This window comes from Nycticebus coucang, chromosome 12 (assembly GCF_027406575.1).
Source record: "Nycticebus coucang isolate mNycCou1 chromosome 12, mNycCou1.pri, whole genome shotgun sequence".
Taxonomy (NCBI): domain Eukaryota; kingdom Metazoa; phylum Chordata; class Mammalia; order Primates; family Lorisidae; genus Nycticebus; species Nycticebus coucang.
This window is the reverse complement of record NC_069791.1, coordinates 66,496,045-66,511,398: the sequence shown is the minus strand read 5'-3', so window position 1 is coordinate 66,511,398 and position 15,354 is coordinate 66,496,045. Positions and strand designations below refer to the sequence as shown.

General features: G+C 52.3%; 1 protein-coding gene across 11 annotated transcripts in view; it reads left to right on the top strand.

The window, feature by feature from the left end:
• The window catches only part of TNRC18 (trinucleotide repeat containing 18), a 102,278-nt gene that overhangs the window by 43,606 nt on the left and 43,318 nt on the right, over positions 1–15,354 (top strand). For 8 of the 11 annotated variants that reach the window (XM_053556818.1, XM_053556822.1, XM_053556812.1 and 5 more), the window contains 10 exons: positions 1,204–1,306; positions 1,567–1,772; positions 2,158–2,304; positions 2,806–2,996; positions 4,241–4,670; positions 5,703–6,671; positions 11,205–11,380; positions 11,945–12,081; positions 12,283–12,411; positions 14,105–14,276. In XM_053556818.1, coding sequence (XP_053412793.1) covers positions 1,204–1,306; positions 1,567–1,772; positions 2,158–2,304; positions 2,806–2,996; positions 4,241–4,670; positions 5,703–6,671; positions 11,205–11,380; positions 11,945–12,081; positions 12,283–12,411; positions 14,105–14,276 — 2,660 coding nt within the window. The remainder of the gene's footprint in view (positions 1–1,203; positions 1,307–1,566; positions 1,773–2,157; positions 2,305–2,805; positions 2,997–4,240; positions 4,671–5,702; positions 6,672–11,204; positions 11,381–11,944; positions 12,082–12,282; positions 12,412–14,104; positions 14,277–15,354) is intronic. The other 3 variants (XM_053556814.1, XM_053556816.1, XM_053556815.1) reach the window with 3 other exon arrangements.

Genomic DNA, 15,354 nt, shown 5'->3' with positions numbered 1-15,354 from the left:
AGAAACCCCACATCCCTGAGCCTCTCCTGGGCACTGTTCTTTAGGACTCCTGGTTTGGGGGGTATAGGAAGGGAGAGAGAAGATGGGGAGACACTTGTCTGCAGCATTCCACAGGAGAGGCTTACCCATGATGTCATGAACTTGGGACTGCTGTAGACCCCACAGGGACTCTGGGCAGGGTCTTTATCTTCAGCAGAGTAGTAATGTCTCTGCTGGGGGGCTGAGCCCCTCGGACCACTGGTGCCAGGCTGGGCTTTGGAGGCCAAGGCATAACTGCAGGTGTTTGCTCATAGTTATCTTGGGAGGGTGAGAGGGTGTCAGCCCTAGCCAGGCAGAACCTGAGAGAAGTAATTACCCAGACCAAGCCTCTTCCAGTGGCATCTGGAGGTGATGAGTAGATTTCCCAGACACACACATGTGGCTACTGCCACCAATGGCCAGCCACCCCCTGTGCCCATGTCTGTGCCTGCCTGACAGGTACTGATCTCTGGCTCATCGTGTGAACATCCAGAAAGAGGGGCCAGGGCAGGCACAGAAGAAGAGGAACAGGGGACAAATGATGCCCTCCATAGTCCTGCCCCTCCTCTGCTCCAGGGCTGGTGCTCAGGACCTGCCTGTTGCATTTGTGGGGTTAGGGTGGGCAGCTAGGTGGCATCTCCCATTCTGAAGGCCATGGGCACTGTCCCCCGAGTGGATAGTGCTTTTTGTTTTTCTTCTTTAACTTGGTTTTTAAAAAATATTGTGTTGGGACAGATGGAACTGTGGGGTGGGAATAGTGGTGACCCAGGTCTGGCTGTGCTTCTGGGTACTTTTTTGGGCTGTGATCTCCCTCCGTCTGGACTCCGCTTGTCCTCTGCAAACTACACCCTGGGATCTGCCTTCTTATGTGCTCCTGGCCTCTCGTTTTATTGCTATGTGATACATTTTATGACATTTTCTGATAACACACAAGGGCGTTGGTCTAATTATGGCCACAGTTGTCTGTATAGGTGACAGAAACCGGCTTGTTAGGGGTAAGGAGTAATGGACCCTGAGTGGGTTTGGAGGGAACTTGTGGGTCATGAAGAGATGATGGGGCATAGGAACTGTTTGGTACTCATAGAACCTGTTGGGGCTCGGAGGGGCCCAGGGAGGCAGTGGGTGGGTGGGTGGATGGTGCTGGCTGGGGGCTCATATCTACCTGCTTCCCTCCACCCCCTGCAGGGCATGGTCGAGCAGATGAGGACTGTGCAGATGAGAGGGCCAGGCACCGAGAGGAACGGCTGCTCGGGGCGCGGCTAGACCGGGACCAGGAGAAGCTGCTTCGGTGAGCGCGAGGGTGGCCTAGGGGCCCTGGGGGAGGAGGGCCCATGCCTCAGTCCTGAGAGGTGGAGCTCTCTGGTCCAGAACTCTGGTCTTCAGCTTTTGGGTTAAGTGTGGGACCCTTAGGGGCCCTTCTGCCCATGCCTCTTTACAGAGTTTGTCCTTTCTTATGACCTGGCATTTGCTGGTTGACCCCCACTTTCTCTGTCTTGTCCATCCTGTGGGCTGTCACAGTTGTCGTGATGCTTCTGTTCCTCCTTCTAGGGAAAGCAAGGAGCTGGCTGACTTGGCCCGCTTACACCCCACTAGCTGTGCTCCTAATGGCCTAAACCCCAACCTCATGGTGACTGGGGGCCCGGCGCTGGCGAGCTCAGGACGTTGGTCTGCTGACCCTGCAGCCCACCTGGCCACACACCCCTGGTTGCCCCGCTCAGGCAGCACATCCATGTGGCTTGCTGGACACCCCTATGGTGAGTGTAGGGTGGGGAACTTCTCTCCTCTTGGGGAAGGGCCAGGGAGGGGAGGTGGCTGAGGGCAGGATGGGGGCTTAGAACTAGCTGCTGTCTGCCCTTGGCTGGGGACTGGGCCTTCGCTTCCCTCATTTGTCCAAAGAAGGAATTACAATGGCGCCTGCCTCTCTGGCCCTCTGCCATGCTCTTGTGGGGTAGGCACCCAGTGGGGTGGCTCTGGGAGCCTGTTTCCAGCACACCAATCCCCCTCTGCCCTTGGCCTCTACCCTCCCTGGAGCCCCTGAGAGATTCAGAGACAGGAGGTTGGTGCTGGTCCTGGGGCTTCCTTTGGACAAATAGTGTGGGGCTTCCCAGCACTGATATGGGACTGGGTTTCTCCCCTTAGGCTTGGGTCCTCCCTCTCTGCACCAGGGCATGGCCCCTGCATTCCCACCTGGCTTGGGGGGCTCCCTGCCATCAGCCTACCAATTTGTCAGGGATCCCCAGTCGGGCCAGCTGGTGGTCATTCCTAGTGATCACCTGCCTCACTTTGGTAAGTGGACCTCCCTGTGTGGTAGGCAGGGCCTCCTACTAGGGGGTGGGCAGCCCATGAGAAAACAGGGGTGGGAGGCAAACTGGGATTCAGAGAGAACGCCCTGATGTCAGCAGTTTCCAGGTGTTTTAAAGCCCTGAAGTTCTTATTTTACTGAACTCTTACCTCAGAAACCAGAGCTGGGCAGCCTGGATGGGGGCTTACAGCCTCTTATGGGGCCCTCATCCCTTTAAGAATCCACTTTGCAGGCCACTGGGGGGAGTGGGAGAAGGCATTGAGTCCCTTGGTGGCCCTCGTACCAGCCCACATGCTGGCCTGCTCTAGCTATGCGGCCTGGGATGTGGATGGGGCTGTGAGTTGCATGTACATCTGGCCAAGAGGAGGGAGGCAGTCCCCTGCCCTCAGCAGAACTGTGTAGGTGCCCTCCTGGGCCTCCTCTTCCCCATGTGTGACAGGTAGTGGGAGTTGGGAAGCAGCTGTAGCCCTGTCTGTTCTCCCCAGCGGAGCTGATGGAGCGGGCCGCAGTGCCACCCCTCTGGCCTGCCCTGTACCCACCTGGCCGCAGCCCCCTGCACCACGCACAGCAGCTGCAGCTCTTCTCCCAGCAGCACTTCCTACGGCAGCAGGAGCTCCTGTACCTGCAGCAGCAGGCGGCCCAGGCCCTGGAGCTACAGAGGAGTGCCCAGTTGGTGGTGAGTTTGCGGGACAAGGTGGGCCCCCCAAAGCCCCCACTGTTGGTGAGGCAGAAATGTCAACCAGCAGAAATGCCAAACTATTACAGGTGGTGAAGCCAAAGATAGAGCTGGGTGGTCAGGGTGGGCTTAGAGGAGGTCATGGAAGAGCTCTCTAGGCAAAGGAAACATTGTGAGCAAAGGCCCCGAGGTGGGGGAACTTGGGTGGACAGGGAACAGAGGGGAAATCGAGGCAGAGAGATCACTTTGTGGACTGGGGAAGTTTGGATTGGTTGCTGATGGGGTCTCTGTGACTCCTGCTGCTGCCAGAACCCAGCTTGGCCTCTTCCCTCCAGGTAGCCCCTCAACAGGCTCAGGGAGGCCTGGCTGGCTGCCTCTAGAGCCTAAGTGGCCTGGACGCATGAGATAGGAGACAGGGTGTTCCGTATATGGTTGGACTTGGAAAGTCCAGAATCATCCTGTTTCTCTGAAGGTGTTCTAGGATGCCTGTCCTTTGCTTAGCACTGTACCCTCCTAAGAAGTCAGCCTTGGTAGCAGCTGCAGCAAGTACCAGAGCCTAAGCCCTGGGTCTGAATTTTCTCTGCCCGGTCTGGCTGTGGCTCCTGGGTCAGTGACTTCAGTGAACTCTCTGGGAGATAGGGGTAACCCCAGCCATTGAGGTGTTAGTAACTGTGCAAGCAGCTGGTCCTGGGGGCATTTCTCAGTATGTTTTGTGCCCTGGCTGTCATGGAACTGGTTCCATCCTATTTCCTCATCAAAGACAGGACAGGCTCCTTTTGTTCCCCCTTGAGGTGTTTTGAGACCTGGAAGTGATGATGCGGGAAAGCATTCAGAGGTTGTGAGCACTCCATGGAGGCAGCCAGGGCTGGACGTGGGCCAGCTCTTGCATCTTCTGGAGCCCTCATTCCCACACCTCTTGCACTTGGCCTCTATGCCCTGTCTGTGAGGGTCCCTGCAGGGACTTCTCTAGCCTTATTCTGAAGGGGCCCACTGAGGCCTTGTTCTGAAGGGGCCCACTGAGGCTCCCCACCCCCAGCCCTGCTTCTTGGGGGGTTCTGCATGGAATGCTTTAGTTATTACATGTGTGCTGGGATGGAATGTCCATCTCAGGCCTGGGAGGGGATGGGTGGCCTGGACCCTGGATGCTGTCTGAGATTCTCCCAGGGCTGAGGGACCCTGGGGACAGGGCAGGTGCTAGGTGGTGGCTTGTGCCACACTGACCCTGCCTGTGGCCTCCTCTCCAGCAGGAGCGGCTGAAAGCCCAGGAGCACCGGGCGGAGATGGAGGAGAAGGCAGGCAAGCGGAACCTGGAGGCCACAGGCAAGGCTGGCTTGGCTGCCACAGGCCCAGGGTTGTTGCCTCGGAAGCCCCCTGGCTTATCTGCTGGCCCCACAGGCACCTACAGCAAGGCTGTGAGCCCACCACCATCTCCCCGAGCATCTCCTGTGGCTGCCCTGAAGGCCAAAGTCATCCAGAAGCTGGAGGATGTGTCTAAGCCGCCAGCCTATGCTTACCCTGCCACCCCCAGTGCCCACCCCACCAGCCCACCACCTGCCTCCCCACCACCTACTCCTGGCATCACCCGCAAGGAGGAAGCCCCTGAGAACGTCGTTGAGAAGAAGGACCTGGAGCTGGAAAAGGAATCCCCCAGCCCCTTTCAAACCCTCTTCTCAGGTGGGTGTGGCTGTATCCTTCGGGTCTGCTCAAACCCCAGTCAGCTCTGGCGTGGAGGACCTGGTCCCTTTTTACCCAGTCACTTGTGTGTTCATTAGTCTCTACTGAGCACCTGCAATGTGCCAGGTCCACTTCTGGACTCTGGATGGAGGCCCAAGTGCAGTAAGACACAGTCTCTTCCAGCCCTGCCTCAGTGGCAGTGTCATATTAGAACCTGCTCCAGAAGGCGTTGTTCTGAGCATTCAGCCAATCCAGACCTGTACTAAGTTAGCACCTGGAGGAAACAGGCCAGAGACATCTGTTGTGTGCAGCGCGCTGCATATACAACATGTGCTCTTCCTGTGCTCCATGTCAGTGGGTACTTGCAGTAGGTGGCTTTGGGGGCTGGGACTCATGTTCTCCTTTCTTAGGGGCTTATTGTGAGTGTGAGGCCTGCACTTAGGATTTGGGTTCAAATTCAGATTCTGGCACTGGTGCTGCTTGAACTCAGACAAATAGCTGCCCCTTTATGGGGAGATTTGGTGAGATGCTTGGGTAAGATGCATGCCCAGGTGTGCTCCATGCCTCTCTCTCCTCTGCCTACAGCCCCTACTCTTAGGGAGTTTGCACTTGGGACACAAGAATAGTTGCTTTATTGCTGAGGGGGCAGCACATTCTTGGGGGTGGAGAACTGAGAACGCATGGGCTGAGCGGGGACTGTTTTGGGTCTTCACAGACCTTGTTCAGCATTTACTCCTGGCCCAGCCTTGCACCAGGCGTGAGTGGGAAGGATAAGAGACACAGCTATGGTTTTTGCCTTTGAGACCATAAGACCCTAGGGACAAGGTGGCCAATTTTTCTCTCTGTGGCCCAGCTGTGCAGAGTGCCCTGGGATTTCTCAGATCCCACCTGGAAGAGCTCCCAGCCCTGCTGCTGCTCAGGCAGAAGCTGGCTGTGTCCAGAGTCTCTGTCCTAGGTGGCCAGCGGGTATTGATAGGGATACAGGATATCAGCCCCCTGGGACTCCCACGCTGACATTGGTGTCCTTTGCAGAGATCCCATCCAGGTACCCGTTCCAAGCCCTGCCACCACACTATGGAAGGCCCTACCCATTTTTGCTGCAGCCCACGGCAGCCGCCGATGCAGATGGCCTGGCCCCCGATGTGCCACTCCCAGCTGATGGGCCTGAGCGCCTGGCGCTCTCACCTGAAGACAAGCCCATCCGTTTTTCGCCTTCTAAGATCCCAGAGTCACTGCAGGAGGCCCCAGAGGAAGAGCCACTGGCTGACCGAGAGGTGAAAGCAGAGGTGGAGGACATGGACGAGGGCCCTGCAGAGCTGCCACCCCTGGAGTCACCGCTGGCCCTGCCTACCGAGGAAGCCATGGTGGCTCCAAGCCCTGCAGGTGGCTGTGGAGGAGGTCTGCTGGAGGCCCAGGGGCTGAGCACTGCTGGGCAGGGTTGCACTGAGCTCTCCGAGTGCCCAGACTTCACAGAGGGGGTTGAAGCTCGGGTGGACTCTCCTGGCCAGACAGAATCCTGCACAGCTGCCATAGACCTGGTGGAGCAGCTGACACCTCAGACACTGATAGAGGCCAAGGAGGAGCCAGTGGAGGTGCCTGTGGCTGAGGCAGTGCCTGAGGAAAGCTTGGTACAGGTGGCCCCCAGTGAGCCCCGACCTGGCCTAGAATTATCAGACTGTGATGTGCCCACCGGGGAGGGACAGTGCCCTAGCCTGGAGCCCCAGGAGGATGCGCCTGTGCCTGGCAATGCCTGCTACCTGGAAGAGGCAAGCTGTGATCTACCTGGCCTGGAGGACCCACTGGCCGGCATGCATGCCCTGGCTGCAGCCGCAGAGCTGCCCCAGGCCAGGCCTCTGCCCTCCCCTGACGCTGGAACCCAGGCCTCAGAGAAGCTGGAAGCGGCTCAGGGGCTTGTCTTGGAGAAGAGTTTCCTGCATGGCATCACGCTGTTGAGTGAGATCGCAGAACTAGAGCTGGAGAGGAGGGGACAGGACGTGGGAGGTGAGTGCTCAGTAGTTCAGTGCTCTTTTTTTAAAAAAATTAATTAATTAGTTAATATATTTATATTTGTTAAGCAGACCTGGGCCAGGTTCAAACCCACAACTCCTGGTGCACAGGGCTGGCTCTCTGACCACTGAGCTATAGGCACCCAGCCATAAATTTTATTTTTATAAGATTTTAAAGAAAACCCCAGAATATGGTTTATTCATTTTCATTTTAAAAAATTGTGGTTAAGGTACACATAACGACATACACCATCTTGACTGTTCTTAAGGGTTTAGTTGAAGGGTTTACTCACATTGTAGTGCAGACATTCTCTCTCCTGGGGGTGAGATTTCTCTTTATTCCATTAGTGATATGTTTTATATTAGCAGGATTCTTTAGGTTGCAAGGGACAGAAATTCTCATTTAAACTGGCTTAGGACAAGGTAGGAGAGAATTTATTGGTTCATGGAACCGATGTCGAGCACTAATTTCAGGTATGGCTGGATCTAGGCTCCCAAACTAAGTCAGTATGAGTTTCTTTTTTCCTATACTGCCCCCTTCCCCAGTCTCTCTCTCCTCTCTCCCTCTTCTACTTTTCTCTCTGTTGGCCTCATTCAAGGCAGGCTCACTGTCCTTATGGGGCAAGGGGGGGCTCCAACAATTCCTCCAAGGCCAGTGGGCCTGCTCAGGTCAGCAACCTCATGAAAGAGGTTACTCTTTCTTTTGGCTATGCCAAAAATGCTGAGATTCACTCTAATGCTTTTTGCAGCAGCAAGCCCTGCTCCTAGGGAGATGGATCAGGATGATCACGCATAGCCTTCAATCAGGGGTGTGTCACCTCCAGGCTGTAGAGTGGAGGGTGGGGTCCTCAAATAGAATAGGTGCCTTTAGCAGAAGGGGCAGTGAATTCTGGGCTGAGCACAAAACAACTGAAGTTCAGTGTGGAAAACCACCACAGGCAAATGTTCCCACTACCCCATACATGGCCTGGAATGGAGGAAGGGTCCAGGGGACAGCTGCTGAGGAGATATATCCTCACCAGGTTTTGGTGTATTTCCTCTCTAGAACTTTCTATACATGCCCAAATGTGGTCTGACAATTAAGTTTGCAAACTCATCCTAGAAGTGCTTTGAAGGGTGGACTAAGCGCTGCTGGCTTGGTGCATAGCTTCCCAAGGAGAGTACTTCGCAGGTGACCATAGTAATACTCAGCTATGAGGTATGTAGCACTTTTTTCTAGGAAGAATTCACAAACTTGTCAGACCTCATACATACATTTATTTCTAGAATTAAGGTAATCTTGTAAATAGTGTTCTTTATTCATCATTTTTCAAAGCTGTGGTTTTTAAAAAACATTTTTTGGGAGACTACTCAGTATTTTTGCCCACTGGGGGCCTTGCCCTTAGAGGACCCAATCCAAGATTGTTAGGCATTTTTGTTTGCCTTAAATTTTTTTTTTTCTTTTGTAAATAGCATGATAGTTGTCCTTGAGAAACTTGTCCGTACCTCTGATTTCCGTAGGATTATTATCTCAGAGGAGGAACTGTTGGGTCACAACAAGGCCACATTTTCAAGGCTTTTTGATTGCCCTGCTCAAATGGCCCCTCAAGGAAGCTTGAGCAAGCCCTGCTCTAATTGGCCTGTGCAAGAGACGCCCACTTTCCCACTGGGCATCTGTTTTGTTGTTGTTCTAAAGTACATCATAGTCTTTCATTAAAATAGTTGAACAGAAAAAAAATCTTTTTTCCAGAAGAAAATGAAAATTCCCTTGATCATCAGCTCCCACCTAGTAGGGGTTTTTAGTGGGGACTGAAGAGAGGCCAGAGGGCAGCTGGGAGGGAGGGGCCTGTGGTCAGGGTTTCAATGCTGCCTGTGCACTGAGGCCTAGCCTACTTGGGGTTTCAGTGGAGAACTGGCTCCTGACTCAGTGTCACTGCAGGCCTCTGGGTCACCTCTGCTGGGTAAAGCCTGGTGTGTTGGTTTTTTGGGGCTGCTGGGATAAATTACCAGACACTGGGCGGTTTAAATGAGAAGTTTATTGTCTCTCAGTTCCAGAGGTGAGAATTTCTGAGATGAGGGTGTTGGAAGGATTGGTTTCTCCTGAGGCTATGAGGGGATCACCTCCAGGTCTGTCCTGGGCATGTGGATGGCCTTTGTCTGTGCCTCTTTGTAAGTGTTTCCACAGTTCCCTTCCTATAAGGACACGAGTCATACCACATTAGGGCCCAACATATTAAATTGGTAGGGAAATAACTGGATCTATAACTGCTGGCTTAGAGGTCACTCACATGTCTCCTCCTGCCTGTCAGTTGAAAGCCTCAGCAAGACTGGTTTGTTGGAAGGTGAAGGAGGTGACAGAGTTGTACCTTGGTCCTGCTGCCTTACCCAACACCTAAGAATCTTAGGTCTTGGAGGATGTTGAAGGGGTATGGTGGCACAGAGGCAGCACTTTGGGGTGGGCCAGATGGCTTCAGTCTAAATAATCAGCGCCCAGAGCTGAAAGTTTTGCTCCTTTGTGGCCTCAGTTTCCCTAAGGATGTAGAAGAGAAAAATGGGTGATTCTCAACCAAGGCCATAAGCAATAACATTTTTGGTTGTCAGGCTTGAGGGGAGTGCTGCTGACATCTAGTGGGTAAGGCAGGGACACTACTGACATCCCGCAGATGGAGGACAGCCCCAAACTGCGGCATCTGACCCACAGCATGGCCCACAGCAGAGAAGCTGAAAGCAGTGTAATTACTGATGGTGATTTTCTGGAACTCAGTACATTGATGAGAAAATAAATTTTTTTTTTCTCAAGCACACATGGAATACTCACAAAAACTACATTTTAGATCACAAAGAAAATGTCAGTTGAAAAATTAAAACATGTTTTAATTTGGTAGAGACCAAAACAAGGTCTCCTTTATTATGGTTGGAACAGTCTTTCTGGAGGGCAGTTGGAATGTTTATCAGAGAGATGCCCGCACACGCCTTGATCACATTACTCACACTGGTAGGAGTGTTCCTAACACACATGTCCTGGCTGTGTGCTTGCTAGTCTGTAACAAAAAAAATCCAAACACCCTGATGCCATCAATAGGAGATTTTTTTTTTTTTTTTTGAGACTAGAGTCTTGCTTTGTCGCCCTTGGCTCACAGCAACCTCAAACTTTTGGACTCAAGCTATCCCCTTGCCTCAACCTCCCTAGTAGTTGGGACTACAGGCGCCCACCACAACACCTGGCAATTTTTTAGAGATGGAGTTTTGCTGTGGTTCGGGCTGGTCTTGAACCTGTGAGCTCAGGCAATCCACACGTCTCTGCCTCCCAGAGTGCTGAGATTACAGGCATGAGCCACTGCAACCGGCAATGAGAGATTATTTAGATTAATTAAAACTTATCAATGTAAGAGAATTCTAGGCTTCTTGTTTGTTAGGTTTATGTATCAAAATATAAAATTGCCAATATTCTAGTGTTTTTTTTTTCTTTTTTTTATTGTTAAATCATAGCTATGTACATTAGTGCAATCAAGGGGTGCAATGTGCTGGTTTCATATACAATCTGAAATATTCTCATCAAACTGTTCAACGTAGCCTTTATGGCATTTTCTTTTTTTTTTTTGTAGAGACAGAGTCTCACTTTATGGCCTCGGTAGAGTGCCGTGGCCTCACACAGCTCACAGCAACCTCCAACTCCTGGGCTTAAGCGATTCTCTTGCCTCAGCCTCCCGAGCAGCTGGGACTACAGGCGCCCGCCACAATGCCCGGCTATTTTTGGTTGCAGTTTGGCCGGGGCCAGGTTTGAACCTGCCACCCTCGGTATATGGGGCCGGCGCCTTACCGACTGAGCCACAGGCACCGCCCAGGCATTTTCTTAGTTATTGTATGTAGACGTTTGTATTCTACCTTTAGTAGGTAGTGTTTTTGACCTTTAGAAATGGCCATTTTTATAAGGTTCAAGCTGCTAATGAGGTTATATGCTAATAAGAAAAGATGTTAAGCAGAAAAAAGCAAAAGGTGATATATACTGATACCATTTTATCTTTATAAAGGATGCCCAGGTATATTGTCTTTGACGATGAATAAACATTTTTAGAACCATCTACTAGAAACTACACCAACAGTGGCCTACCCAGGGAGGGCCCTGTGTGTTGGGGAGCAAGAGGGTTCTTGCTTTCTGCTTGATTTTTGGCTTTTACCCTGGGCTCTTTGTTTTTTCGATTATGAGAGTTGTGCATATTTACCATGGACAATTTTAAGTACAGATAAGCAAAAAGAGAGAGTTCTTGAGAGAACCTGTTGGCCTTTGATGACTCCCCTTGCTGTCTGCACCAGCAAGCTTTGTGAACAGAACTATACTGTGTGTTTTGTGTTCTCACCTGTTTTTTTCTCTTCACACTATCTCCTGCATCTTGCAAAGGCTTCAGCCCTTTCAGTACCTTGGTGGACCATGTGGCCTGGGGCTGGCGCTCACTCTGCGTCTCTGTATGCCTGCTGCCCTGAGACCACTGGAGGGGTACACAGCAATTTCGCCCATGATGTGACCCTGTCACCTGCCTCCTTTCCATAGCTACAGAGCATAGCCTGGAGGTGCGACCCTCGCTAGAGAGCCTGCTGGCAGCTGGCAGCCACATGCTGAAGGAAGTGCTGGATGGCCCCTTTATTGACCCGCTCAAGAACCTGCGGCTTCCACGGGAGCTGAACCCTAACAAGAAGTACAGTTGGATGCAGAAAAAAGAGGAGCGGGTGAGCTGATCTGGGTTTTCTTCCTGCCTGTGGCCTTTGGGGGAGACACAGGTGCCATTTGCCTGGCATGTGGCTGGCTTTGGCATCAGAAAGGCCAAAGAGCAGCATCTAGCTTCCTCCACCAACTTGGTGTGTGGTCTTGGGCAAGTTGTTTCCCTTCTCTGGTCTTTATTTTGTCCCTGTGATAACTATCAAGCACGTCCTATGGTGGTAGTACCATGGCTGGGGAAGAAGCAGCCTAGGGGCCAACCTGGCTCTGTCTTTGGCTGCCTGGGGGCCCTAGCAAGCAGAACCTCTTGTTTTATATGACAACATGATCACCCTCACTGGGCAGTTGTTACATGTGTGTCTAATTCAGTATTGACATAGCCCCACAGAGTTGGTAGTGAAATCCCTATTGCACGATGACGCCGTGGCCATGGCTGGGAGGTAGCAGTGATGGGATTGCAGCTGGGTGTTGCTGTGAAGTCTCAGCATCCCCATCTGGGAGAGGACACTTGCGGGGTGGTGGGAGTTAGTGGGCAGCGGCATTCTCATCCTTCTCCTCTCCCGCGCCCCCTCCAGATGTATGCGATGAAGTCCTCTTTGGAGGACATGGACGCCCTGGAGCTGGACTTCCGGATGCGGCTAGCGGAGGTGCAACGGCAGTACAAAGAGAAGCAACGGGAGCTGGTGAAACTGCAGAGGCGCCGGGACTCAGAGTGAGTTTGCCCCCAGCCCCCCCCCATGGGGCCCCCGCCGGCCGGGCCCATCAGGCAGCGGCAGGTGCCGGAGCTCAGTAGGTCGGCTGTTGCAGGCCATCAGAGGTGTGTGTGGAGCCACGTGATGTGTGCGCATCGTGTGCCTTTCTCCGCGCCCTGTCCACCCCCAGGTTCACAGCCTAGCGTGTAATTCTTTTTAAGGGACAGGCGCGAGGAACCCCATAGAAGCTTGGCACGCAGAGGCCCTGGCAGGCCGAGGAAACGGACTCACGCCCCGAGCACCCTGTCGCCCCCCCGCAAGAGAGGGAAGAGCCGCAACAGTAGCGGAAAGTAAGGCTGGCCCCTCAGTGGGTCGGGGACTGGCACAGAGCTCGGAGGGGAGGAGCACGGGCCCCCTGTGGTGCCTGTGTCTGGGTGCTGTGGGACCTTGAGTCCCACAGGCTCTGACCCACCAGGATTGGTGGCCCTCGGGAGCACAGTGCACTGTGCGCTGCCGGGGCCAGGAGGGTGACAAGGCCAGCAAGCACTGAGCTGGGAAGATGGCCCCAGTGAGAGAGTGTCCCGTGTCCTAAACCCAAGAGTTTTGCCCATCTTCCTGCCATGCCTGCTTCCTCCATAGCTAGGGACTAATTCCTGCTCTTCTCCACGACCTCCTCCCTATGGAGGGACCCGCTGAGCTGCCAGTCCTGCTGGGATGGGCTCTGACTTGAGCTGTCGCTTGGTTGCCTCGTGCCAGACATATCCCCATCCTCCTGGCTTGACTGGCTGGCTCATCCCGCCTGATGGCAGGCTGCTCCCTATGACTAGGCTGGCTCCATCGTATACTCTGGGGATGAGCTTCTGGGGTGGCAGCAGTAGCTCTGTGGTATTCCTAGAGGTTTTCCTAAAGGCTGGCTAGAATGGAGCTTTTCCTCTACGGCGTACACAAGAGAGATGTTTTGGTCTTCTTGGGTGTCTGTAGAACAAGCCAGAAGAGGCCCATCAAGGAAAGGAATTGGTATTTCCTCAGCCTGGGGACATAAGGGCACTAGGTGGCCCAAGATTTGGCCTGAGGAAGCAAAAGGATCCTCAGGGGGGTTCTGCCAAGGGCACAAGAGAGGTAGTCGGATGGCCACAGGTCTTCTCAGAAGAAATGGTTTTGAGAAGAACCATTTAACCTCCTTGGATGTTTTTGACTGAAGACTGGATAGAGAGAGGAGGAAATCCTCTCACCAGCCACAGGAGGGAGGGAAGAAACTCCTAGAGAAGAGAACAAGTGGCCGGGCTATTGCCGGCCAGGCCCAGGAGGCAGGGGTGTGCCCTGCAGTGGCTGAACTTCTTGCTTTCAAGTCCCAGCTTCATCCATTATTGTGACCTTAGGCCCCATCTTAGCAGTTCCAAAGCTATTTCCACATCTGTAAAATAGAACATAGAACAAAGTGCTGTTTGTGGCTAAAACATTAAGTGTTAATACAGTACAAGACACACAGCCTCAAGTAAAGACCGGTACTTTCTTATAGTCAAGCTTCAGCTCAAAGCAGGCAAGCAAGCAAAGACCTTGAACCAGGCCCTACCCCACTGCCTCTTTACTCATGAGAATTTGGGAAGCCAGCAAGTGGCTCCTTCTTTGCATAACTCCTGATCTTAATCCCCCCCCAATCCGAGTCTTAGCGAGTTTCCTTGGCATTTCTGATCCTTGTTCTTGGCATGTTTGGTAAAGAGGTCTCTGGTCATATAGGGGTATGTGTGTAAGTGTGTGCGTGCGCGGGTGAGATCACAGGTGAGAATGCATGAGCCCAGTGCAGGATGCTGACTTGGAGAAATCGTTTTGACCTTTCACGATAAATTCTTATTCTGCCTCATTCTCAAATATCCCAGAGTTCTAGCACCATAGTTTTACAAGACCCATTTCCCTAGATTCATCACTCTGGGATCACTGTGCTTCAGTAGCCAGAGCCCAACCCTTCAGGGCCACAAGGGTGGATCCTCAGCCCTTGAGTGTTGCCTGGCCAGGGTGCTGACCAATGGTGCCTCTGGTTTTCAGGCTGAGCAACAAGTCGCTGTTGACATCGGATGACTACGAGTTGGGAGCAGGGATGAGGAAGAGACACAAAGGGCCTGAGGATGAACATGAGGCTCTCATTGGAATGGGGAAAGCCAGGGGGAGGAACCAGACATGGGATGAGCACGAAGCCTCTTCTGACTTCCTCAGTCAGGTTAGTTACCTTGATGTTCCAGGTGTGCTGTGACCCTGGGGTGAGGGGTCTGGAAAGTATGTTGAAGTTCACACCCCCTTTGCAGGCCCCTGTTCCTGCACAGAACCTTAGAAATGGCTTCCCTAGTGTCAGAACAACTCTTTTCTGATCTTCTATATCATACCAGGGTGGTGGTGGTGGTGAGGTGAAGACCCAGAGGAAGTTAGGGATTTACCAAAGTAACACAGCCTCAGAGGTGGGGTTGGGGCTAAAAGCCGTATCCCTTTGTATGCTCCATGACCCTGTGCTGAAGTCAAGCAGGGAGACCGCAAGTTCTTAACCAAATAATGCAATTACTCTGTTGTTTAATAGTGTAACTATTTAATGAGCAGCTTCACTGTTCTGTAGTTCTAAAAAACAAGGGATTGATGCCACTATAATTTCCTCTGTGAACTCTCCAAGGGTAATGGAGTGAGAGCTAACTCCTTGATTTTACTTATTTCTGCAGAGCATTGAAATCATCCACTTAAGGTCCTTGTCTGTAAACACTAATGTATCTTGTCATTCCTTCCCATAAAACCCTGTGCGAGGAGGTGATTCGTTAGATTTGGCCACGAGAGGGGAATACTCAGTTAGGGAGACTGGGGTTAGGAGGAAGAAGATAGCCAGTTTGTACATCAGGATCTTTACTCTCAAATTGTGATGAGGGATGCTTTTGTTGCTATTTAAATGATGCTATCCCAACTGTTTTTCTCCATATGAAATGCTACCTGATTAAAGAAAATAGAGATAAAATGTTCAATATTTGGCATTAATGTCTTTGAACTACATGTTTCATTTCAACAAATGACTATAGTTGACGATAGATGTGCAGCAGGAATTTAATCTGTGAAATCTCTAATCGTTCTTTCTGCTTCAGGCATCCAAGGAACACTCGGCATTTTCTTGGCAGCTTTGGCCCATTTAGTTGGATGGGCGGTTTAGACTGTACAGCAGTCTTTGTCAGCTGCTGTAGGTGGTTGAGATAAGCGGATCAGCCAAGCTTCGATGTAGGTTTTCAATCTTGCCACCCTCCCTCCTCCCTGAATTCACCTGCTTC